Source organism: Schistocerca americana, chromosome 5 (assembly GCF_021461395.2).
Source record: "Schistocerca americana isolate TAMUIC-IGC-003095 chromosome 5, iqSchAmer2.1, whole genome shotgun sequence".
NCBI classification, from domain to species: Eukaryota; Metazoa; Arthropoda; class Insecta; order Orthoptera; family Acrididae; genus Schistocerca; species Schistocerca americana.
Genome location: NC_060123.1, coordinates 281,010,956 through 281,034,627, shown reverse-complemented (window position 1 = coordinate 281,034,627; position 23,672 = coordinate 281,010,956). Strand labels below are relative to the sequence as shown.

At 44.4% G+C, this 23,672-nt stretch overlaps 1 protein-coding gene across 1 annotated transcript in view; it reads right to left on the bottom strand.

The window, feature by feature from the left end:
- Positions 1-282: 282 nt before the first annotated feature.
- The window catches only part of LOC124616311, a 62,595-nt gene continuing 39,205 nt past the window's right edge, over positions 283-23,672 (bottom strand). Inside the window, exons 2-4 of the mRNA XM_047144617.1 lie at positions 17,028-17,253; positions 11,684-12,170; positions 283-363 (exon numbers count right to left, since the gene is read on the bottom strand). Coding sequence (XP_047000573.1) covers positions 283-363; positions 11,684-12,170; positions 17,028-17,253 — 794 coding nt within the window. The remainder of the gene's footprint in view (positions 364-11,683; positions 12,171-17,027; positions 17,254-23,672) is intronic.

The window sequence follows — 23,672 nt, the reverse complement described above, 5'->3', positions numbered from 1 at the left end:
AGAATGGAGATCCTGTTGCACTGAGAAGTGGCGCACAGTGTGGGAGCACTATCTACGAGTATGTTGGTGCAGGCGAATAATTGCGGTATATTTTGCACTTCTTCATGAACATACGGCACATGAACAATTGAATTTGCGACTGCTGCTTGGAAGGAAATAAAGAGAACTTGATAAAGATGAACAGACGCAAGAATACCCCACATTGGTCTCATTCAGCGATTGTCTTTAGTCTTCTTATTACGTTTACCGCTGTACAGCAGCTGTCACCTTCCCCCATTTCCCTCACTGCAGTAGAGGAAGCTCCGTGTCCTTGTGCACCGGCCTCAGTACTGCACCTGTGTGTGGCATTGCTGCTGCATCTGGCTGCGGACAATGATCTTCAGGTGTTGGCACCGTCACGGCAGCGCTAGTGGCTTCCGGTATAGGCGTGTGGCAATGGTGTACCATTGACCCATATTAACGTCACCCGGTAACAGGTAAGCAGCTGTAACCTACTCCAGACATACAGAGTGAGAGAGTGGGTTTACTGTTTTTACAACCTTCGATGAGTGTTCATTGCGTGCCAAGACTGGATTTGGGCCAGCGTTTGGGGTTTGTAAATCCACCCTAACAGCAACCATCCGTAACATCACATGGGAACAAGCACGTTGATCCTTATGGACGAAAATATTCGAGTCTATATGACAAGGTGCAGGTGATGGGCGGAATTCTGAGATGTAAAGCTTTACGTGTTGAAGGAGAAGTGATGGTTCACGTACAGGACGTTCTTACTATTGAATGAAAAACTCCGGTGGAAGCAGGAAGGTATCGCCAAAAACGAATTGAACAGTACAGGTATCAGTGTGTGTTTTAATGGAGTTTCACAGTCCCAACAGTGCCAGAGAGCAAACTGAATTCCACCAGGTGCACACTAAACAAGATTTCAGAGCACGCTACCGCCGTTCAGCCATTGTGTAACTGGTTGGTTGGTAACTGACTGTATGGTGGTATTTGAAACCAAATTAGTAGCGAAACCTGCTGACAGCGTGAAGTCGATGGTGCTGAGCCAACAGACAGACAGCCGGTTGGCGGATGGGCTAGAACACTGCGGCAGCACGTCCACCATTCCATCAAGCCACGGCAGTTCAGGACAAGGGGCGTGTGCAGACATGGAATCCCATCATCATTCTTGGAGAGACCCCAGTCACTGTAAGGCAGATGTCCCACTGAACTGAGATCAGATGTGGCCCACCAACTGGAAGCCTCCCAGTCCCCACAAATTGACTTAGTGCTAGAAGTCTGTATGTCAGTGACGGAGCCCAAATGTCAAGGAGCAGTTTTGAAAAACCATGTCGCCCCACGCCTGGCATGGTCTTCCCCTCACGGTTGGTGCTGCAGACTGTGATACCTTTGGCTAAAAATAAAAGGTATCTGTACAGGTCCAGTGTCTACTTGTTGGGCCAAGGCACCGCTTTTAACCACATACACCAAAATAAGTTGGCAGCCCGTAGGTGTGGCATCTGACCTGATGTTGCAGTGACCAGCCCACCTTTCTGCTGTGTTGTTGCTACTGTGCACTGGCTCCTAGCCCATAATGTTGAAACATGCTGGTTCACTGGTGGTATTGCTGCACCTGATGCAACACTGTTTTGACTCATTCTGCATCTACTGGAGTACGTGGCCTATTCACGACAGCTGCGGCAGTGTTATTATTTTACTTAGTAACGCTGAAAAGTAGAGTTGGGGCTACCCTACGTTCCTCCTCTGGTTGATGCAGTCCGTGGATCTCAGCTCAGGGTAATTCCACAAAGACTATGCATACATTTCCACACTGATAATAGTGTACAATGAAACTTTTCTTAGGTCCAGTCAGTTTAAAATACAAGACTTGTCGAGTGGGTATTAGGCCTATGATTTTATCCCACTATCTTCCCATTTACAAATGATCTTCAGTTTCCTTAATTGTCTATTTTTGTACTAACAACGGTTCTGTTCTGTCGGATATACTTTAACAATGCAATTGCTTAATAGTACACAAACGAGAATACAAATGTGTACCAGGGCAACATGATTAGGTAGTAGAGCGTTGAGTTTCTGTGACTGAGATTAGGTTAGACTGAAAAATCTTTTTTTATAAACTTTAAATTTCAAATTTTATACATGCATTAACGACATTTGGAATCAGACGAGAGATTCGACCACACAACGTCTTCAGAGTGAAACCTGGGCTGTATGTCAGAGCTTGACTTAGTTCGACCAACGCCACGTCGATAACAGCTATGGTACGGGCCTCGGGATTGCTGAGGATTGAGGACAAACGGAAGGCATAAGCGATCTTGTTCTGAAACAGAACTATTGTGACCTGTGGGACGTTTCCAGTTCCTTATCATTCCAACCAAGACGTAAATGGCTGGCAGAACTGGTATTTGAAACACACCAATAAGACATACAGTTACAAACAATTAAAATATTTTATCAGAAACTCAATCATAATTCATTTAGCAATCGAAGGAAATAAAATTCTAATATGAATCAATATTAACTGCCAGTGCAGATAACGTAATTTATGTCGTCACCATACACCTTATGATTATTAACCTCCAAGGCACACTAAACAAAAATATTCATTGAACAACGATTTAAATATTTTGACAGAAATACATCCAATGAGCACAATTAAATAAAAAATAAACAGCTTTCTGTATCTAGTGTTATGTCTGTTATGAGTGCTTCAAACTCTGGCACTTAGTTGTGAATTAATGTGAATACAGCAAGGTTTTCACGCCACCATCGCAAATGACCCGCTTATCGTCAGGATGGACACACCAATTTTCGGCTGGACGATAATATGAAGCACAGATTCCTTAGACTGAAAATTAGCGTGACATGTGACATGTGGAGCATCATCTGTACCGCGATAACAGAGGCACGGTGTAGTAGTAGGCAGAATCTAGACTGTGTGCTGCCAGGTACACGCTCTGAAACTGCTCGAATACACCTGCAAGGAGGCTTACATCTGTGTCCACGTAAGGAAACCGTCAATTGAAGAGTACCTGCAGCAGCACTTCGCACACATTTAGCGCGCCTTGAGGTGGCATCCAATTCCATATGGTATGCCTATATTTTTGATCGGAAACCTACAAACTACACAATCTGCTACCTATTCGTCTCATCTTACATCAATCCGATAATCTTATTGTTTGACGGCTGTTTAGTGTGTAGGTTATCGGTTTCATACCCAGGTGTGTCGGATGCTTTGGGATGGCATATTTTCATCCCTTATGGATATGTCTTTCACGCAGTAAAAGAAGCTGACTTCATGATACAAAGCAACTTCGTGTCTTCAGAGTGTGTTTTCACAAACTTATAATGAAAACAGTACATATGAAGTTTTGATAGGCCCAGCACATTCGTACCAACAGAAAAAGGTTTTATTAACTGTACTACAGCTTTCATCATCTCCAAAACCAAAAACTCTTGACGGAAAACGGTAGTCAGTTCAAAGTTTCGTTTGACGATTAACTGTCTCGCACCCTCCCAGCCATCCCAATGGTTGACCGATTCAATACCCCTATGTTTCCGAATATTTTCCATTGTCTTGCCAAAAATCGCGTTGTTCATTAATTTATAATAATGTTTTTAAAATGCACATGACACAGATAATCTTTTACTTGTGTTTAAACCTGTGCGTTCCATTAAACAGCGAGTTTGGTTAGCTGTTTAACATAGCTGACTACTTAACATCCTTGCTGGTAGCTCATCTGTTTTCTGTGAAAAATGTGAGAATCCCAGTTGTTATATTACTACTGAAACTGTCAATTATAGTTCTTACATTCTTCACTTCCAACCAACTGTATAAATAATCTACTTATGGCCTCTGTTACTAGACTCCAGAATTTATAGCGGTTACAGTCACGTTAGAACTCTTATCAGCTCCTCAGGCAAACGCAGATATTGCCAGAGGTTTCTACACTGTATAATACATCTCTTTTTGTCCGCCAGCGGTGTTATCAGCTTGAGGACGGACCCATACCGTGCAACTAGATGCTCTGGACACAGCGCTAATCACTTTACCCTTCGTACAAAGTATATGGATGCGTCAAGTCTTACTCCTAGTCACAGCCGAAAAATCCATTCCGTCAATATCAGCATGAGCTAGCCAACTAAATCTTCTAGTAAGTAGAAACTACTGCACGACGAAGCCATATAAATTGTTAATCTCCAATTGGAGGAAGTAACTTGAATCAATAGCGTTGCTGAACAATTCAGCCATTCATGAGTTGCTTGCCTTGGCGTGTCTGTGAAGACATTGCCAAAGCCTCCCAGGAATCCTGCACTCATAGAACAACAATATGACGACATCGGTTAAAGGCTCCCATGATAACAGAGGCACGGTGTAGTAGTAGGCAGAATCTAGACTGTGTGTTGCCAGGTACAGGCTCTGAAACTGGTCGAATATATCTGCAAGGAGGCCTACATCTGTGTCCACGTAAGGCCTCACGTATTCCTGTGAATTAGATATATTCAACTCCTGCCAAACCCACATCGTGTTCTAATATTCCGCTTTCGTTACGGCACTGCCTGTAAGTTAACTGGAGAACACAAATATATCGGATAGCGCAGTTTAGTAGGGTCTCTCCACTAAATCCATGTACAAGGTGTTGGAGGTGTTGAGTACAGATATTTGTACTGGTGACTGAGGACGTGTACTTAACAACGTTACATCAGTATTTACGCAAAACAGTCGGTCGATATTAACAGGTGTAGTTCATGCAGTGGTGCGGATACGATTTTGAAGAAAACATCAGGTAGCAAATTATTTTTTGTGCTTTCGGTAAGACAGACGGGGAGAAAAAATAACTAACACACTAAAGTGCGTACGTATTACGGAACCAATGGTCACAGAATTCGTACATACACCCCTAACACCCTGTATTTGCACAAGAAAATCCCTTTCTTGATAACGATCTAGAACTTGGCATAACAGAGACATGCAGTTCACAAGTGTCGCTTATTGCCTTGATATGGAGATTCAGCAGGTTTATGAAGCGATACATGTATCGATCTTAACGAATCTGGGCAGCACAGCGTTGTTTACTCGGTAATCTCTTCATAAACGATATAAATTTTTCCATCCTCTTGTGTAACAGGTCATTGCCTCGACCAAAACCAGTCAAATGCTAAATAAAGAGGTGAACATCATATTCGCTCAAATTGTAGGAAACACGAGCATGTGATGCAGTAACTTGTAATTCTAGTTGCATACACTGTTTGCTGTACCTCAAAATTGATCAGCTCGGTGACAGTGATTCATATGCGATTTTTGGTGGTATTTGCTAGTAGCAGTTCACAAATGTGACAAAATATTCATCATACTACATTAACTTCCTGTTTATAGTATCAGGAACGATAGTATCCTAAATCTCATCGACTTCCTCTGCAAGTGACCGAATGTCAGAGAGTAATTATTTCGCAAAATTTTCCCAGACATAGGATCTATAATAATTAAGGTTCGAGTAACACGAATATACAAGCTTATACATTGCAACAAATGGTACATGTAATTCTGTTAGTTTCGTTTGTGAATCAGTAGGGTCACGTGACAGGCCGCCTCAAGATCTAGACGACATCGTCGACGTCAGAAAACACGACGCATGCTGCCTGCTACTTGGGTGAAAAGTTCTTAAGCTTCCCTCAGAAGGCATTTCTACACCTATTAGCTCCTAGATAGAACAGTAGCTCTTATCGATATTGTATCGTCCATGTATTTTGGCTTCAATACCCTTCCATGCAGACAACACAACACTTAGCAAGGTGGACAAACTTGTAGCCTGTGGAACCGTGCTGGCACGGCGGGAATGCTGCAGCTCTAACGCCATGGGAGTCATTCCCTGATGTCTGAATGCATGTCCTTTCACCCTGTCCCTTGTCTTTGTCAGTGTTTCCCACGTATTTCTTTTCTCTCCGATTCTGCGCAGAACCTTCTCATTAGTTACCTTGTCAGTCTACTTAATTTCCAACATTTGTCTGTAGCACCACATCTCAAATGCTTTGATTCTCTTCTGTTCCGATTTTCCTACAGTCCATGTTTCACTATCATACATGGCTGTGCTCCAAACTGACGTCCTCAGAAATTTCTTCCTCAAACTAAGGCAAATTTTTGATACTTGTAGACTTCTCTTGGCCAGGAATGCACTTTTTGCCAGTGCTAGTGGGCATTTGATGTCCTCCTTGCTCCGTCCGTAACTGGTTACTTTGCTGTCTAGGTAGCAGAATTCTTCAGCTACTTCGTGACCATCAATCTTGATGTTAAATTTTTCGCTGCTCTCATTTCCGATGCTTCTAATTATTTTCTTCGATTTACTCTCAATCTATATTCTGTACTCAATAGACTGTTCATTCCATTCAGCAGATCATGCAATCCTTCTTCACTTTCACTCAGGGTAGCAATTTCATCAGCGAATCATATCACTGATATACTTTCACATTGAATTTTAATTCCACTCCTGAACCTTTCTTTTATTTCCATCATTGCTTCTTCGATATAAAGATTGAACAATAGGGGCGAAATACTACATCCCTGTCTTACACTCTTTTTAATCCGAGCACTTCGTTCTTGGTCGTCCACTCTTATTATTTCCTCTTGGCTCTTGTACATATTGCGTATTATCCATCTCTCTGTAGAGCTTACCCCTATTTTTCTCAGGTTTAAATCTTGCACCATTCTACACTGTCGAACGCTTTTTCCAGGGCGACAAATTCAATGAAAGTGTCTTGATTTTTCTTTATTCTTGCTTTCATTATCAACATCAACGTGAGAACTGCCTCACTGACGCCTTTACCTGTCCTAAAGCGAAACTGATCGTCACCTGACATATCTTAAATTTTCTTCTCCATTCTTCTGTGTATTGTTCTAGTAAGCAACTTGGAGGCATGAGCTATTATGCTGATTGAGGGATAATTCTTCTCAGCTCTTGCAATTCGCGGACTTGTGTGGATGATATTTTTCCGAAAGTCAGATGGTATGTGGCCAGACTCATACACGCTACGCTCTCACGTGAATAGCAGTTTTCTTGCCACTCCATTCTGATGGAATGCTGTGTATACCTTCTTAAAAAAAAGTCCTCCAAAGCTCTCCTAAATTTTTATTCTAATACTGGATCCCCTATCACTTTTCTTCTTCTACCACATTAGACAAATCTTTCCCCTCTTTCCATCTGTTAGCTGTCTGCTCTGCATGTAACAGTGGAATTGCCGTGGCACTGTTAATGTTACAACCCTTGCTTTTAATTTCACTTTCCTACATGCTGAGTCAGTCCTTCTGACAATCATCTCTTTTTCGATTTCTTCACTTTCTTTCTCGCTCTCTCTCTCTCTCTCTCTTTTTTTTTTTTTTTTTTTTTTTTTTTTTTTTTTTTTTTTTTTTTTTTTTTTTTTTTTTTTTTTTTTGCAACCATTTCGTCTTACCTTTCTTGCACTTGCTATTTATCTCATTACTCAGCGACTTGTATTTCTGTATTCATGCATTTACCTGAATATTTTTGTACTTTCTTCTTTTATCGATCAATTCAAGTATTTCTTTATTTCTTGTGTTACCCACAGTTTCTTTGCAGGTACCTTCTTTATAGCTATATTTGTCTTTCCAACGTCTGTGATTATCCTTTTTAAAGATGTCCGTTCCTCTTGAACTGTACTGCTTGCTGCGCTATTCCTTATTGCTGTACTTACAGCCTTAGAGAACGCCAAGCGTATGTCGTCACTCCTTAGGGACTTCCGTATCTCACTTCATTGCGTGTTGATTCTTCCTGACTAATCTCATAGACTTCAGCCTACTTTTCATCACTACTACATTGTGACCTGAGTCTGTATCTACTCCTAGGTACGCCTTACAATCCAGTATCTGATTTAGAAATCTCAGTCTCACCATAATCTAATTGAAATCTTCCTGTATCACCCGGCCTTTTCCAAGCACACCTCCTCCTCTTGTGATTCTTGAACAGGGCATCCGGTATTGCTAGCTGAAATATTTATTATCTCCTCTCTCAATCCTTGTCCCAAGCCCATATTCTCCTGTAATCTTTTCTTCTACTCCTGCCCCTATAACTGCATGCCAGTCCCCGATGATATTACCCTATATTCATCTGACCAAATGTTCTTGTGTGCTTTCCATTTCACTTCACTGACCCCCACTACATCTATATGTAGCCTTTACATTTCCCTTTTCCGGTTCTCGAGCTTCCAAGCACGTTCAACCTTCTGAAATTCCTCGTCCCGACTCGTTGAATGCTACCCTTTCGTTGGTTATTCAATCTTTTTCTCATGGTCACCTCCCTCTTGGCAGCCACCTCCAGGAGATCCGAATGAGGGATATTCCGGAATCTTCTGCCAACGGAGAGATCATCAAGACACTTTTATTCAATTACAGGCCACACTTCCTGTGGATACACGTTACGTGTCTTTAATGCAGTGGTTTCCATTGCCTTCTGCATCCTTGTGCTGTTGATAATTGCTGATTTTTCCGTCTTTTGGGGCAGTTTCCCACCCTAGGACAGGAGAGTGCCCGGAAACTCTGTCTGATCCTCCGCCCTCTTTGACAAGGCTGTTGGCGGAATGAGGGTGACTTCTTATGCCGGAAGTCTTCGTCCGTCAATGCTGATTATTAATCACAATTTAAGCGGTGGCATGTTTCGAATCCAGGACCGAGGACGTTTTTATTATTAATCAAAGACGCAACTCACAGACCACAGATGCTTATAACCTTTTCTAATTCCATGATCGCCATGTTGCGGGTACTACGCAATCCGACGTCGTGCACACACCATCCTGGGTTAGAACGACCATCCTTGCAATTAATTGTGTCCCCACCCCTGACAATATTACACTGTTGACGGAAGAGAACAACTGACAATGAGTGACGTTGTGGGTCGTTGTTCAGCTTCGGCATTTCAACATGGTGAATGAGAACAAACTAATTTTTACTTTTATTCCATTTGAGTGGTTGACACTGGCCAGTGGGAAAGTTCGATTTGTGAAAGTAGACAGCGATGTGAGTGACTGTAAAGAATGCATTAAAGAAAACAGCCATCATATCTGCGCCCAGTTAGGGATGGCACTATAATTTGCGGGGGCACAATGCTTCATGCACCCAGTCTTCAATGGTGATACGTTTTAACTGTAGGAGACTCGGACATTACACCAGAGAGTGTGAAGAATGCACATGGTTAGCACGCAGGCATAAGGATTATGTGATGGTGATGCTAATATTAAGTGTCTCCTTGCGTTATTTTTCATATTATATTTCTTTCTATTCTTCTAAATATATGTACCATTATAGAAACAGCTCTAAGTTAACTGGAACAAATGACTCAGATGTGGGCTGATAACAAGGACTTACAGAGGCAGGTAGATACATTAAGGATGGATAGATCCTTGTCCAGTACGCCAGTGCCCATCCTTGATGCCAGTATCACTACGTTAGTGTTTTCCTTTTCTGGGTAAATTAGAAGAGAAATTGTTAGCGTTTGTAGATAACCTGTTGACAGCCGCAAGGATAGGTTGTCGGAGTGAAGGACAGTGTTGCATACAGCGAAGTAATGTTTGGTGGGAGATGTGAAAAAAATTTTACGCATTAGGGGGACATTTTAAATTCTTAAGAAAGGCTTGTTACAGCCTCATAGGAGAAGAATAGTTCTAAATATTACAGGGAGTATTTAAAATGTGTGTCGCAAAGAGAAGGTGACTCAATCGAGAGTTTCATGGACAAAATCAGGTAGGTTAATGTCAATATGTAGGTGTTGATGGAAAATGATGTCGCTATTACGTTAGTTACAGATACATTTTTGCGAGGTTTATCACCCAATGTCCGTTTGGGCAGAATTTCCCAGAGACTCAGCTGGAGCCACTGTGACTGTAACAGAATTGGAGGACACAGTGTCCAAAGTTTGTGATGAAAATGCGATTTTTTTCAGCTGACTTCATCTGAAGTGTAGGACATGTGGAAGAGTAGGCCACTGGGAATGCGTTTGTAGCCAGAACAGGGAGCATTATAGAAAGCCATGGAATAGGGAAGGTAACTTGCCGTTAATGTCAACAGGGGCTCCAGGACTGCTGGACAACAACAAAAAATTGGAAATTTGTGGTAAGTCCTATGGGACCAAACTGCTTAGGTCAACAGTCCCTAAGATTACACGCTAAAGGCAACACACACACCCATGCCCGAGGGGTGTGCTATCCTCCTGCACGCACTCACCTCGCTGTTGAGCTCACGAGTCATGTGTCGGTGGGAGGATGAGTGGCTTGAAGTGACTGACAATAATTTCCGTATCGTCAAGCCCACAACGCGTGTGTGGTGTATTTCCTTTCAGCCCCGTCGACGGGACGAGGTTCTCCTCACTTGGCTTCGGATAGGCCACAGCCCTGCTCCGGCGAGAGGACCCTCCAATGTGTGGTGCTTGTGGCGTCCAGGTCACTGTGCGCCACGTTTTATTGGATTGTGTTTGATTTTCTGATCAGCGGACCGCGGCTGACTTGCCAACGGACCTGCCATCTCTTTTAGGCAACACTCGGACGAATGTGGTTAAATTTTTAAAGTTCTGTGCCATTTCAAATGTTTTTACAAAGATTTTAGGGAGAGGATCTTAATTTGCTCACTGTGTGACAAGCTCGCCCATATTTTATGTAAGTGGCCAGCCAATGACAATTTCCTGTGGCATTCTTGTTGCTACATTTTCCCTTTCCCTACGTTTTATTTTCTTATGTAGCACTTTCCTTTTTTCCTGCGTTCTTTGCCTGTGTGCTTCAGTTTTATTCGCTCTGTCCACATTCGTTCCTTTTAATGTGTGTCAGGGCGCTGATGACCTCGACGTTGAGCGCCCATAAGCCCCAACACATACATACAGGACTCGAACCTCCGACAGGGGCAGCCTCTTGAACCGGGACAAAGCGCTTTGGACCGCACGGCTACCCCGCGTGGCAAACTGGACAGCGGTCTTTTGTGGCGGCGTTCGTAGCGACAAACAATTCGCTGTAGAAACGGCTTACGAAGTCACCGCCACACTTTTAATAGCGGGCCGACCGGTCCGCTGGAACAGTGAACAGAAAGATGAAAACCCAAACACTCTGATTAAATAAAAGTCGGCACTTATCTTTATTAACGAAGATACAGAAACACAGTAGTGAACTCCGTGTCTACAAAGATCTGTCTAGTTCGAGTCGGAGCGGCTAGGTCAGCGTCGGCTGACGACAAACAACAACTCTGCTGTGATGAACACACAACTGACTAGCAAGTACACAATTCGGTGGCGAGTATACAACTGAGCGGCGAATACAGAACTGTCCTAGCGCTCGCGACTCCAGCGCTTAAGAAGCCAGAAGCCAGCGGCGGCGCGCGCAGACTTGCGGCGATTTCCTGTCTCGCTGGCGCTGCTTATGCGGACGGCGTCCGGACTTTGATGCTGCCAACCTTTTGGCAGCGGGCTCGGGTGGCATTACTGGCTAGGATATAACACTCCTCCCCCCCAAATCGCCGCACCGTCGTTGAATAAGGACGTGGCGAGCGTCGACGGCGGGGGAGGGGTCTGGCCGCAGGCGTAGCAGAAGAGACCGGGGCGGAGACTGTTGTCGGTGGCAGTCCCCGGTCCGCACCCCAGCATTGGCTGCGCGGGGCCTCGGGAAACACCAACTGAAAACCGAGGTCAGGGTGCACGCCTGTGACCACGGGCGCAGCTTCTGGTACTGGACGCGACGGGGCGTCGGGACCCACGAAGAGAGGCAGCGTCTCCTGACGCTGCGTCGACGGCTGCTGAGTGGGCGCCGGACAAGGCGCTGCGGTGTCAGACTCCTTGGGGGTGCCCAAGGAAAGCGGCTGCAGGACAGGCTGCACAGCCACCGCTTGGGAAGGGGGTCGACGTCCATCAGCTCCGAAGGCGGTGGCGACTGAAGAGGGACCGCAGGCGCCGGAGCGACCACCTGGGGCGCTCCCGGATGAAGCTGCGCGGGAGGCATCAACGGGACGGGCTGTCGGCGTGGTAGCGGCGACGGCTGCTGCTGCTGCCCTGGGGGCGGCAGCGAAGTCGGAAGGCGCGGCTGGAACCCGCCGCGGACCAAATCTGTGGACAAAGAACGAGCGGCAGAATCCGGGCGGCCAGCGCGGCGCAACTGGTTCTGATGCCTCCTGTGCACCCCAGTAGCACCTTGAACAGTATAAAAACCGCGACCCTGGACACTTATCACGGTACCACGTTCCCAACGACGGCGACCGTGATAAACTCTGAAAAAAACGGCGTCATTGCGCTGAAAACGCGTGCGATGCTCAGGAGCGGCGGGTCGATCCGGGGGGTGCAACAACCGTAGTAGGGTGCGATGACGACGGCCGTGGAGAAGCTCCGCAGGCGAAGGGCCGTCGCGTGGCGTGGTCCGGTACGTTGGTTGGTTGGTTGGTTGTTTGAGGTTAAAGGGACCAAACAGCAAGGTCATCAGTCCCTTGTTTCAAATAGACTCCATTCTGCTGTGGTCCGGTACGACGACAGGAACGTGATGAGGGCCTGCTGACGAGAGTGCGTAGCACGAAGGCGGTCCATATGATCCTTGAATGTGCGTACAAAACGTTCCGCTGCACCATTCGATTGAGGGTGGAACGGCGGAGTAAGAACATGGCGAATGCCATTGGCAGAACAAAAACTTTCAAATTCAGCAGAGGTAAATTGTGGACCATTGTCAGACACTAAAACCTCTGGAAGACCCTCAATACAAAAAATTGAAGTCAACGCCTGTATTGTTTGTGCAGACGTTGTAGACTGCATGGGCACAACAAACGGAAATTTACTAAATGCATCTATCACGATGAGCCAACGAGAATTCCAATATGGACCAGCGAAATCAACATGTACTCGCTGCCAGGGACCGGCAGGGCGTGCCCACTCAAAATAGCGTTGAGGCGGAGCAGCTTGGTGTTCGACACACGTCGAACAATCTGTAGACATCTGCGTAATCTGCTTATCAATGCCGATCCATGTACAATGACGGTGGGCAAGCTGCTTGGTGCGGACCACTCCCCAATGACCTTGATGCAACAAGTCGAGGACCTTGGATTGGAGCACTTGGGGAACCACTACACGAAGCTGGTCATTCTCAGTGCGTAACAGCAAAACTCCGTGCGAAACAGACAACAGATGACGTTGCGGATAATAGCGACGAACCACAGGATCCGATATGTCCTTTGCCTTGGACGGCCAACCACGTTGAACAAAACGTAATAGTAAACTCAGATGAGGATCCGTAGCTGTCTCACGTGCCACCTGACGATAATCAATCGGAAAATCCCGGAGGGATTGATGCTCATCGGCGTCAATCTGATGGCAAGAGTCGTCAGAGGAATCGAAGACATCATCCGCAGCAATCGGCAATCTAGAAAGCGCGTCAGCGTTTGCATGCTGAGCTGTAGGGCGATACAGTATCTCATACTGGTATTGTGATAACAAAAGAGCCCAACGTTGTAGTCTCTGAGCTGTCCGCTGAGGAACTGGTTTAGACGGATGAAACAGTGACGTCAGGGGCTTGTGATCTGTTACTAAATAGAATGGTCTACCATAGAGGTAGTGATGGAATTTTGTGACACCGAACACAATAGCCAACGCTTCCTTGTCCAATTGGCTATAATTACACTGAGCTTTGTTTAGCAATTTAGATGCGAACGCAATAGGACGTACGGTGTTACCGACTCGGTGAGACAACACAGCCCCGAGGCCGAAAGAAGAGGCATCACAAGCGAACACCAGAGGCTTGCTAGGGTCGTAATGGACCAGACAACGATCATTCAATAAAGCCTCTTTAAGCTGCTGAAAGGCTGATTGGCAATCAGCTGACCACACAAACGGAACATTCTTACGGCGGAGACGATGCAACGGTGCAGCAATCTGTGATGCATTAGGTATAAACCTAATATAATATGTCAATTGGCCAAGAACCGCTTGCAATTCATGCAGATTGCGAGGGGCGGGCAAATCACGAATAGCTGCTAAATGTGACTGGCCGGGATGAATGCCTTGAGCATTAATAACATGTCCCAGATACTCCATCTCCGTAAGGAAAAATGAACATTTATCGATGTTGCAACGTAGGCCTGCCTGAGACAACACTGTAAACAAACACTCCAAATTACGGAAATGTTCAGCAGGCGTCCGACCGGACACAACAATATCGTCTAAATAGTTACAACACGATGGCACATTAGCCAGAAGTTGTGACAAAAACCGCTGAAAAACAGCTGGAGCTGACGCACAACCAAAAGGCAAACGCAGAAAACGGAACAACCCCAACGACGTGTTTATGACAAAATACTGTTGTGATTGCTCGTCGAGGGGCAATTGCAAATATGCTTCACGGAGATCAATTTTGGAAAAGAAACGAGCTTCCCCTAACTTATCCATCAGCTCGTCCGGTCTAGGCAAAGGAAAAGAATCAATGACAGTCTGAGGATTAACTGTCGACTTAAAATCAGCACACAAACGTAACTTGCCAGACGGTTTGTTTATAATAACTAAGGGAGAAGCCCACTGGCTCGCTGAAACGGGTTGAATAACACCGTTGTTTTGCCAACGACGAAGTTCATCTGCTACAGGTGCCCGGAGGGCGTGAGGCACTGGACGAGCACGAAAAAATCGAGGCTGAGCATTATCTTTTAACGTAATGTGAGCGGCAAAGTTCGCAGCACAACCTAGTTCGTCTTTAAATATGTCACTGTATCGTTTACACAAATCGGTTATGCTGTCTTGAGGAACAACAACAGAATTAATTTGCAACACATTGTCTTGGATAGACAGGCCAAACAAGTCAAAACAGTCTAATCCGAAAATGTTTACACTCTCTGTAGCGCGGAGCACTGTGAATGAAACTGTTTTTGTATTGCCACGGAATGTGGCTGGCACGCTACATACACCTAACACAGGAATTTGTTCTCCACTATAAGTAGCCAAAGAATGTTTTGCCGCTGAAAGTTTAGGGCGGCCGATAGCCGCATACGTAGCACTATTTATGAGAGTCACAGACGCACCAGTGTCTAATTGAAAATTGAAGGTCTTATCCTGGATGCGTAGCTTCACAAATAGTTTATTACACTGTCTCTGGATCGGTGCAGTGGAGGCGGAAGACACCAAATCAGCGCGTTTAGCGCGTGTTCGCTGCTTACGACAACTCGTGGGTTGGGCGGGTGGAACAACAACTCCCGCTTCACTTGCAGTCTGTACATTACTTTTTACAGCGTTTGAATTACGCCTGGGTCGCATAGCAGAGGGCTGGGTGGGTGGCTTATTGCGAACAAGTTTATTACCCACACGAACCGTGGAAGAGTCTTTAAACGCGACCTTCTGGGCGGGCTGGCTTTGAAGAACATGAATATCCATGGGCTGGGCAGCACTAGAATTGTTCTTGCGTTTACGCAAACAAACAGTCTGGATGTGTCCTTTCCTTTGACAAAAGTGACAAACCGCGTTTCTCAACGGGCAACGTTCACGAGGATGAGCAAGAACACACTTAGGGCAAGACTTAACTCTATCATTTTGCACACGCGGCTGACGAATGTGTTTAACATGACGCGGCCGGCTAGTGTTTACAGTCTGACTCTGCCGGTGGGGCCGCGGGCGTGACATAACTTGCTTAGCACAGGCAATTTGAGAAATACATGGCTGATCTAACTCACACTCAGCATAGTCAAAAGTATCTTGGGCTTCAATGATGTTCATCACAGTCTCTAATGACGGGTCAGGCAACTTTAAGATAGCAGCACGAATACGAGAATCTGCAATGTTTTGAGTAATAGCGTCTCGTAACATGACATCACTGTAGGAAGCTCCACACACACAATTAAATCGGCACTGACGGGTGAGGCCCCGTAAATCTGTTAACCACTGCTTATTAGATTGATGTGGCAGTTTCTTCAATCTGAAGAACTTGAATCTGGCTGCTGCCACATGAACTCGCGACTCGAAATACTCAGCAAGCTTGTTAACGACAACGTCATAGTGTAAAGCTTCCGGCTTGGATTCCGGGAACAACTTACAAAGTAGTCGATAGATTCCACGCCTGCAGTGGAAATTAAATAAAGCTGGCGCTCAGTACCCGTGATTTTGTAGACTGTCATGTGCGCCTGCAACTGCGCGAAATATTCTCGTCATTCTTCTCTTGATGCATCAAAAGCACGGAAAGGTGGTGCTGCCTGTGCTTGTTCCTTTTGTGTTGGAGGATTAGCCGCTTGTTTGGCGATTGCTTCCACCAAACTTTGTATTTGCTGACTCTGTAACAAAATCAACTGTTGTAATTCGGCAGACATAGTGAACACAAATTAAACCAGCCCCCAAAATTTTATCGCTATAATGAGTATAACCAGAAACAAGTTGAACCAGCCCTGCACACGAGTTCGGAAGCCGTCGTCGCCAGTTTTGTGGCGGCGTTCGTAGCGACAAACAATTCGCTGTAGAAACGGCTTACGAAGTCACCGCCACACTTTTAATAGCGGGCCGACCGGTCCGCTGGAACAGTGAACAGAAAGATGAAAACCCAAACACTCTGATTAAATAAAAGTCGGTACTTATCTTTATTAACGAAGATACAGAAACACAGTAGTGAACTCCGTGTCTACAAAGATCTGTCTAGTTCGAGTCGGAGCGGCTAGGTCAGCGTCGGCTGACGACAAACAACAACTCTGCTGCGATGAACACACAACTGACTAGCAAGTACACAATTCGGTGGCGAGTATACAACTGAGCGGCGAATACAGAACTGTCCTAGCGCTCGCGACTCCAGCGCTTAAGAAGCCAGAAGCCAGCGGTGGCGCGCGCAGACTTGCGGCGATTTCCTGTCTCGCTGCCGCTGCTTATGCGGACGGCGTCCGGACTTTGATGCTGCCAACCTTTTGGCAGCGGGCTCGGGTGGCATTACTGGCTAGGATATAACACGGTCTTAGTAAATTCCGTGAACTGGAATCACAATGCACACTCCAGCACCACGTTCAGCTGCAGTGGAATTGGAGAACTGACGACTCAGCACAGAAATACCATGCCTGCAGCTGTCTGCTGGTGATACCTGAGAGGCAGGTCAGGTGCACAAAACTCTTCTCGGTAACAGCTAGGGTTGAGAACCTTAGAACCGACGACTTGGCACTGTGCCTGTTGGAACCTGCTGATGCAACTAGAGAACAGAAGGGTCTCTCACCTAGCGGCAAAAGCTGTGCCATATCTGCTGGAGATACGATCCCCAGGAAGTGCGTTCCCATTGCAGACCCTGCGTGCACATCAGTTTATGTATTGGATGATTGGGATTTTATGATATACAGAGATTCTCACAAGGGGCCCTGGATGCAAGAAACAATGGAGCACCGGTGCTTTGATTTTTAGGCGTAAAACTAGTTATGTTAGTTTTACGATATCGTATTTTTAGACCTACTTCCTAAAATGTCAACTGTTGAAACCTACCATTGGGGCACATAACTCAGAATTTTGGGCACTAATTTGACGAGTGTGCATATATGTGGAAATTAACTCATGCTTTCTTTTTAACCGCAGACCTTTTTTGTAATACTGTGTCATCAAACAGCGTTTTTCCTTTATTAACCTCTACTAGCAGTGTAAACGTCGCAATTTTTCGCTCTGCTGCTGTATTCTGCAGACGTTTTAGAGTATTTGCAACATCTTGGAAGCACAAAAGAATTATCTATTGCGTTTTTAATTGCTACTGGAGCCAACTGTTGATGTGGTACAAGGATTGCACTATGGTCACGATCTGACAGTGCAGTCTCCTGCTGATGACTGGAGGAACTGCAATTTGCTTTTATTTGGCGTTTTATGGTATTTAACGTCGAACTTATGTTCAAGAAATACGAATTTCTTATTATTCTTTTATATTTTATAAGCAAATGTTAGTTTTTAAATATTTATAGAGAACTATGATTTTTCAGTGGAGCCATCTTTGGTGACAGGAGTAAGTAGGATGTGAAAGTGCACTTGCCTTTATTTACATTTTCAGAGGTTGTGGGAAAGTGTGTTTGGGAAAAACTCATTTTGAACGAATAAGAACACCTATTTCATTATTTATATTTTATAGGCCAATGTTGGTATCAGTATTCCATGGTGAACAATATATATCTTCAAATTGAAGTTACCGATGTGAGAACTGATGATCCAGTCCTTGAACAAAATTTAAGGAAGGCAATAACGCAAACATAGCTGCATAGCATTTCTAGGAGGTATTTGGGGTACAGGACATGAAGCATGGGGCACAGGGCATTGGTCACTGGGTATGGGGGACAGGGCATAGCGCATGGGGCAAGGGGGGGGGGGGGTTCATGCAAAATTTTCAGAAGTGGAGGGCGTGAGGGTTGGGGTGCCGATATCAGAGAAATATGACATGCATGCAAACTGCAGTCAAGTCTCACTCCTACAAATACGGGGGCAATTTGCAGAACTGCAACGAGGGTGGGGAGCCCTTCTCCTCCTTGACCTTGGTACTTGGACTGATGTCGTGATTCTTGGAGCGACCTTGGAGATAGGAAGTGCTGATGATGACATCAGCGAAACGTGACATGCACAATTGTCTCAGTTGTAATATGACACCACAGATAAGGAAGTGCTGATACCGATGTCAGCACTTTTCTGCCCAGAACCAGTCTTGCTCTACTACCCCTGTTTAACCGTTGTAGGTCTGTACTAGTGACCTCAGTTATGGACTGAGTGATCAGTGTCTCGTAAGCCACACCATGTGCCTAATCACCTACAACTAGTGATGGAGGAGTTCATTAATCAGCAGTTGTGGAATGGTATTATTGAGAAAAGTACCACCTCATGAGGAGCACTGCTGGTAATTGTTCCAAAAAAACATGGATAAATCAAACATTGTTTTTGCTGCGATTATAGGTATCTTGACCATCATATGGTTACAAATGATTAATCAGATGACACTTTTTACAATGTGGGAAAGTGTGATTATTTCTCCACAATAACCTAACGAGTAGGTCTCATCAACTAAAAGCTTCACTGAAGGACCAGTCATAAATGGCATTTACAATTCGTTCAGGATACTACCAATACTGTCATATGCCGACTGGGTTTAAGAATGAGCCAACTATATTTCAATGTTTGTTACATGGCCTTTTGCATTGGTTAAATAATGGCACTGTGTGGTATATTTGGATGATATTCTTGTCTTTGTAAAGGACGTGGAGGAACATATGCTACATTTAACAAAGATAAAAATGGAAGAATGCAGTGATCAGTCATGAATAATCTAAATTTATCGCAGATTGATTTGACTATAGAACAGCCATTGGTGCCAGAGGTAACAGAAACAAATAAGATACAAGCTTATGCCAGACAGTGGGACAGAGTAAAAATACAAATGAGAAACTCACCACATCACACTTGTGCTTAAACACATGTATTTTCCAAATTTCAGTACATAGTCACATTTATAAACGTATTGGGAAATGGAACAGTATATCTGACAGAATACAAACATGAACTAAAGTTATTGCTTAAAGACTTTAGCAACATCATTGGTTAGGCCACCTCAAACAAGAGCACCCTCTGTGTTGGTAAATAGTCAGGCTAAAGTTAATTTTTGTAAAAATATCAAGATAGGTGGATTTCATTACATTGAAGTTGGTGATATACACTGTAATATTAGAAGCTACCAAATAATTTATAAAAGTAACTTGACAATATTGTTAATGCAAATATAGAAACAAGTAAGTCAATACGTTGTGAAACAAGTTACAAAAATATAGGATCTATGAATGGGACTTCCTACTATACAAAAGAGAAAGAAGTGGCATCTATGAATGCAAGAACACAAACTCGAATCACAACACATGAGGAAGTATTGAGACAGGCATATGATCACATAAATGGCATAGTGGATAATGTCGGATATTCCATGCGGCTTTTCAAGAATGGTGCTTTCGTATACATTATGAATATGACATTGCAGATCCTGTTTTGAGAAGTACATTGCAATGTTTCCTATATAGAAGTATACATAATCAAAGTATGAGTGCAGGTTGTAGACACATGGTTGATGACATCTAGAAGTATGGATTTGTCCTGAGTCAGGCTCAGAAAGCCTAATGGTAATGTGACCAATATGCTGCCGATATGGTTGCACTACTGGTCGGAGGATGGCATTCACGTATCATACAGCCGTTACAGTGACTTCCATCACCACCAGCAACGTACGTCGGCCCCACATAATGCCACTCCAAAACAGCAGGTAACCTCCACCTTGGTGTACTCGCTGGACAGTGTGCCTAAGGCATGCAGCCTGACCGGATTGCCTCCAAACACGTCTCCGACGATTGTCTGGTTGAAGGCATATGCGACACTCATTCGTGAAGAGAAGATGATGCCAATCCTGAGCGGTCTACTCGGCATGTTGTTAGGCCCATCTGTACCGCGCTGCATGGTGTCTTGGTTGCAAAGATGGACCTCGCCATGGACGTTGGGAGTGAAGTTACGCATCATGCACATGTTTCACACAGTTTGAGTAGTAACACGACGTCCTTAAATGCAGAAAAAGGGTTCTTCAACATGGTGGCGTAGCTGTCAGGGTTCCACCGAGCCATAATTCGTAGGTAGCCTTCAACCACTGCAGTATCAGCCCTTGGGTGGCCTGAGCGAGGCATGTCATCGACAGTTCCTATCTCTCTGTATCTCCTCCAGTCCTAACAACGTCGCTTTGGTTCACTCCGAAATGCCCGGACATTTCCCTTGCTGAGAGCCCTTCTTGGCACAAAATAACAATGCGGACGCGATCGAACGGCGGTATTGACCGCCTAGGCATGGTTGAACTACAGACAACACGAGCCGTGTACCTCCTCCCTGGTGGAATGACTGGAACTGATCGGCTGTCGGACCCTCTCCGTCTAATAGGCGCTGCTCATCCATGGTTGTTTGCGTCTTTGGACGGGTTTAGTGACATCTCTGAACATTGAAAGGGATTGTGTCTGTGCTGCAATATCCACAGTCAACGTCTATCTTCAGGAGTTCTGGAAACCAGGGTGATGCAAAACTTTTCTTGATGTATGAACAATCAGATAAATCAGAGTTCATACAGAAAGATTTAGGTATTTATTTTCCCCATGAGTTGTTAGAGTGGCACAGTAGAAAAATAGTTTGAAGGTGGTTCAGTGACCCCTCTGCCAGGAACCTAAGTGTAAATTGCAGAGTAGTCATGTAGACCTCGGTGCAGATGTGGAGAACGTTTTTGCATATATATTTTCCAATATCTGAGTCTTTTCGTAATTGTATTTCATAAATATGAGCTTTCTGACAATTAAAGTGAAGCACCGAGAACTAACTTCATACATGTATGCACCATCAGTGGTTATGTAAATGGTTGAAGTTGCAACTGTCTGTGATAGCTAGAGTGGTCACAAGAACATATCAGTATTACTAGTGTTTAGTGCTGTTACCAGAACAGTTGGTACATAGGGAGGAGTGAACAATGTTAGATGTTATCACTGTGATGGACGCAGAGGTTCCATGTACTTGTTTGAGATAGGATTAGCAGCACCTGACAGAGTCTGAACGGAGCCTCATTGTAGCTCTCCACTAAGTCAGCTGGTCGAATCATGCAATATACAGATTTATCAGGCATTCAGATGTGGCAGTGACCTGACGTTGGTCTGCATGGGAATGCGAGGGCAGGCATACTCATCGTCAAGCTTCTGGTTGACCACGAGCTACCATGACAACGTATGATTACTGTATCGTTCACCAAACACATTGTAACCTCAACAAATCTGCACCTGCCATCCAAGAACAAGTAATAGATTCTCTGCATCATTCTGTGTTATCCGGACTAGCAGAAGCCAGACTAGGGGATTAGAACCCCATGCATATACTGCTGATAACACCAAAACACAAAACATGGCGTTTGGAGTGATTTCATGAATGGGAAGTAAGGATTCCTGATTAATGTCATTGCATTGTGTTCAGCAATGAATGGCTGTTGTGCACAACCATAATCATTAAGTATGACTGCGACCTCTTCAATGTTTTGGACAGGCACTCCTGGTGTCATGGTGTTGGATCCACTGGGTATGACTTGAGTTCACTGCCGGAAGTGACTGAACAGAATATCACATAGCACAAATGTACACCATAGATACCTTCCATACTCATGTGTTATCCGTAATGTTACAGTATCAAGATGTCAGTTTTCAACAGAACAATGCTCGCCCATGCAAGACACCTGTCTCTATGAACTGTCCATCTGAATCTGAGTTTCTTCAGTGGCCAGCAACGCCTTGTTTCCATCTCCTCTTCTGGGCGCTTCACTTTTTTGTCAGGCAGTGTACTTTCTAATACAGTGTGATTTCTTACCTTGTAACCAAACTGTAGAGGAGTGGTGGAACTGAAGGACAAATCGAAACCTGTTGGGAGATTGTCAAAGATTTTGCTCTGGAAGCCATCCCATAACTGCATTAGGGAACACTGTTCCATCTGAGGTGGACAAACTAGTTCCTACATATTGCGTTTTTCAAGCATTTTAATTCCCCTTATATGTGTTACAAGGGTTGTACTCGACACTTTATCTCTCTACCACTGATGCTCTTCAGTAGAATAATAAACTTATTGCATCATTTATATGGTTCTACAGATATTACTTAGATTTTTTAAGTTTACTTATGAGAAAGGAGATAATCAAACCATAATGCTTTAAAAATTAATAATCTTATATAACATTTTCATGTAGCTCGAGTGGCCCATCTCTAACGAAGTAATAAATGTATATAAATGCTGATTCCGTCATTTATAAATTCCTGAACTTTTTACACCGCCATTTTAACTGACTAATTTCCACCTTGAAGCACAAAAAGGTTAGGTCCACTATCTTGTATTTACGCTGTGTTGGTGAGGGAGAGGTTGTGGGAAGAGACTGGTAGGTAGAGGGCAAGGTGGAGAGGGAGGTTAAGGTTACAGGGATGAGAAGGGGCAAGCGAGAGGGGTGATCTTGAAGGGTGACCTTGACCTTGAGGGGGAGGGGAGGGTAAGACCCTCATAACAGTGATGTAGATGGGCCCTTATTGTCCACACCAGAACTCCAATTCGCCCACTACTTACGTATTAATTGCTGTATGTAATTGTGACTATTTAGAGCCCCATCAATATAACAGGGACCAGTGATGCGATTCTTGAAATGTAGACACAACAAGTCGTTCTTTATTCCCTTCATTCAGTCAGCGAGCATTTCCAGCTGACTAGAAGTGCACATTATGTATAGTTATCTTCCCTGTTTTGTAAATGACGCTTCATCTGTAAAAGAAATCTAACATAGAAACGCCACATTACTTTGCAGTTATCGTAGACACAATTCCGAAAGCTTTAATGGAATTTTAGAGCAAAGCCATGAAGCTGCAAAATGTGAAAAGGATGAAATGCATTGAATTGTAGTATTCACAGAACACTTCTATGATTCCACTCACACATTCTGTTTCCCATACGGTCATATGTGGATTGTGTGTTGTTGCTGCTAAAATATTGGTTGCTTTTCTCTCATCGGTTGCATTCTACATTCATTGGCATATTTTATTCTTCACGCTATCAGTTTCTTAAATTGTTTTATAGTGTTTACAGATCCGTGCCTGGCACGAAAAGGATACCTTTCAGCACACAAACGTACAGTTCCCCACACTGTTTGGCCACAAC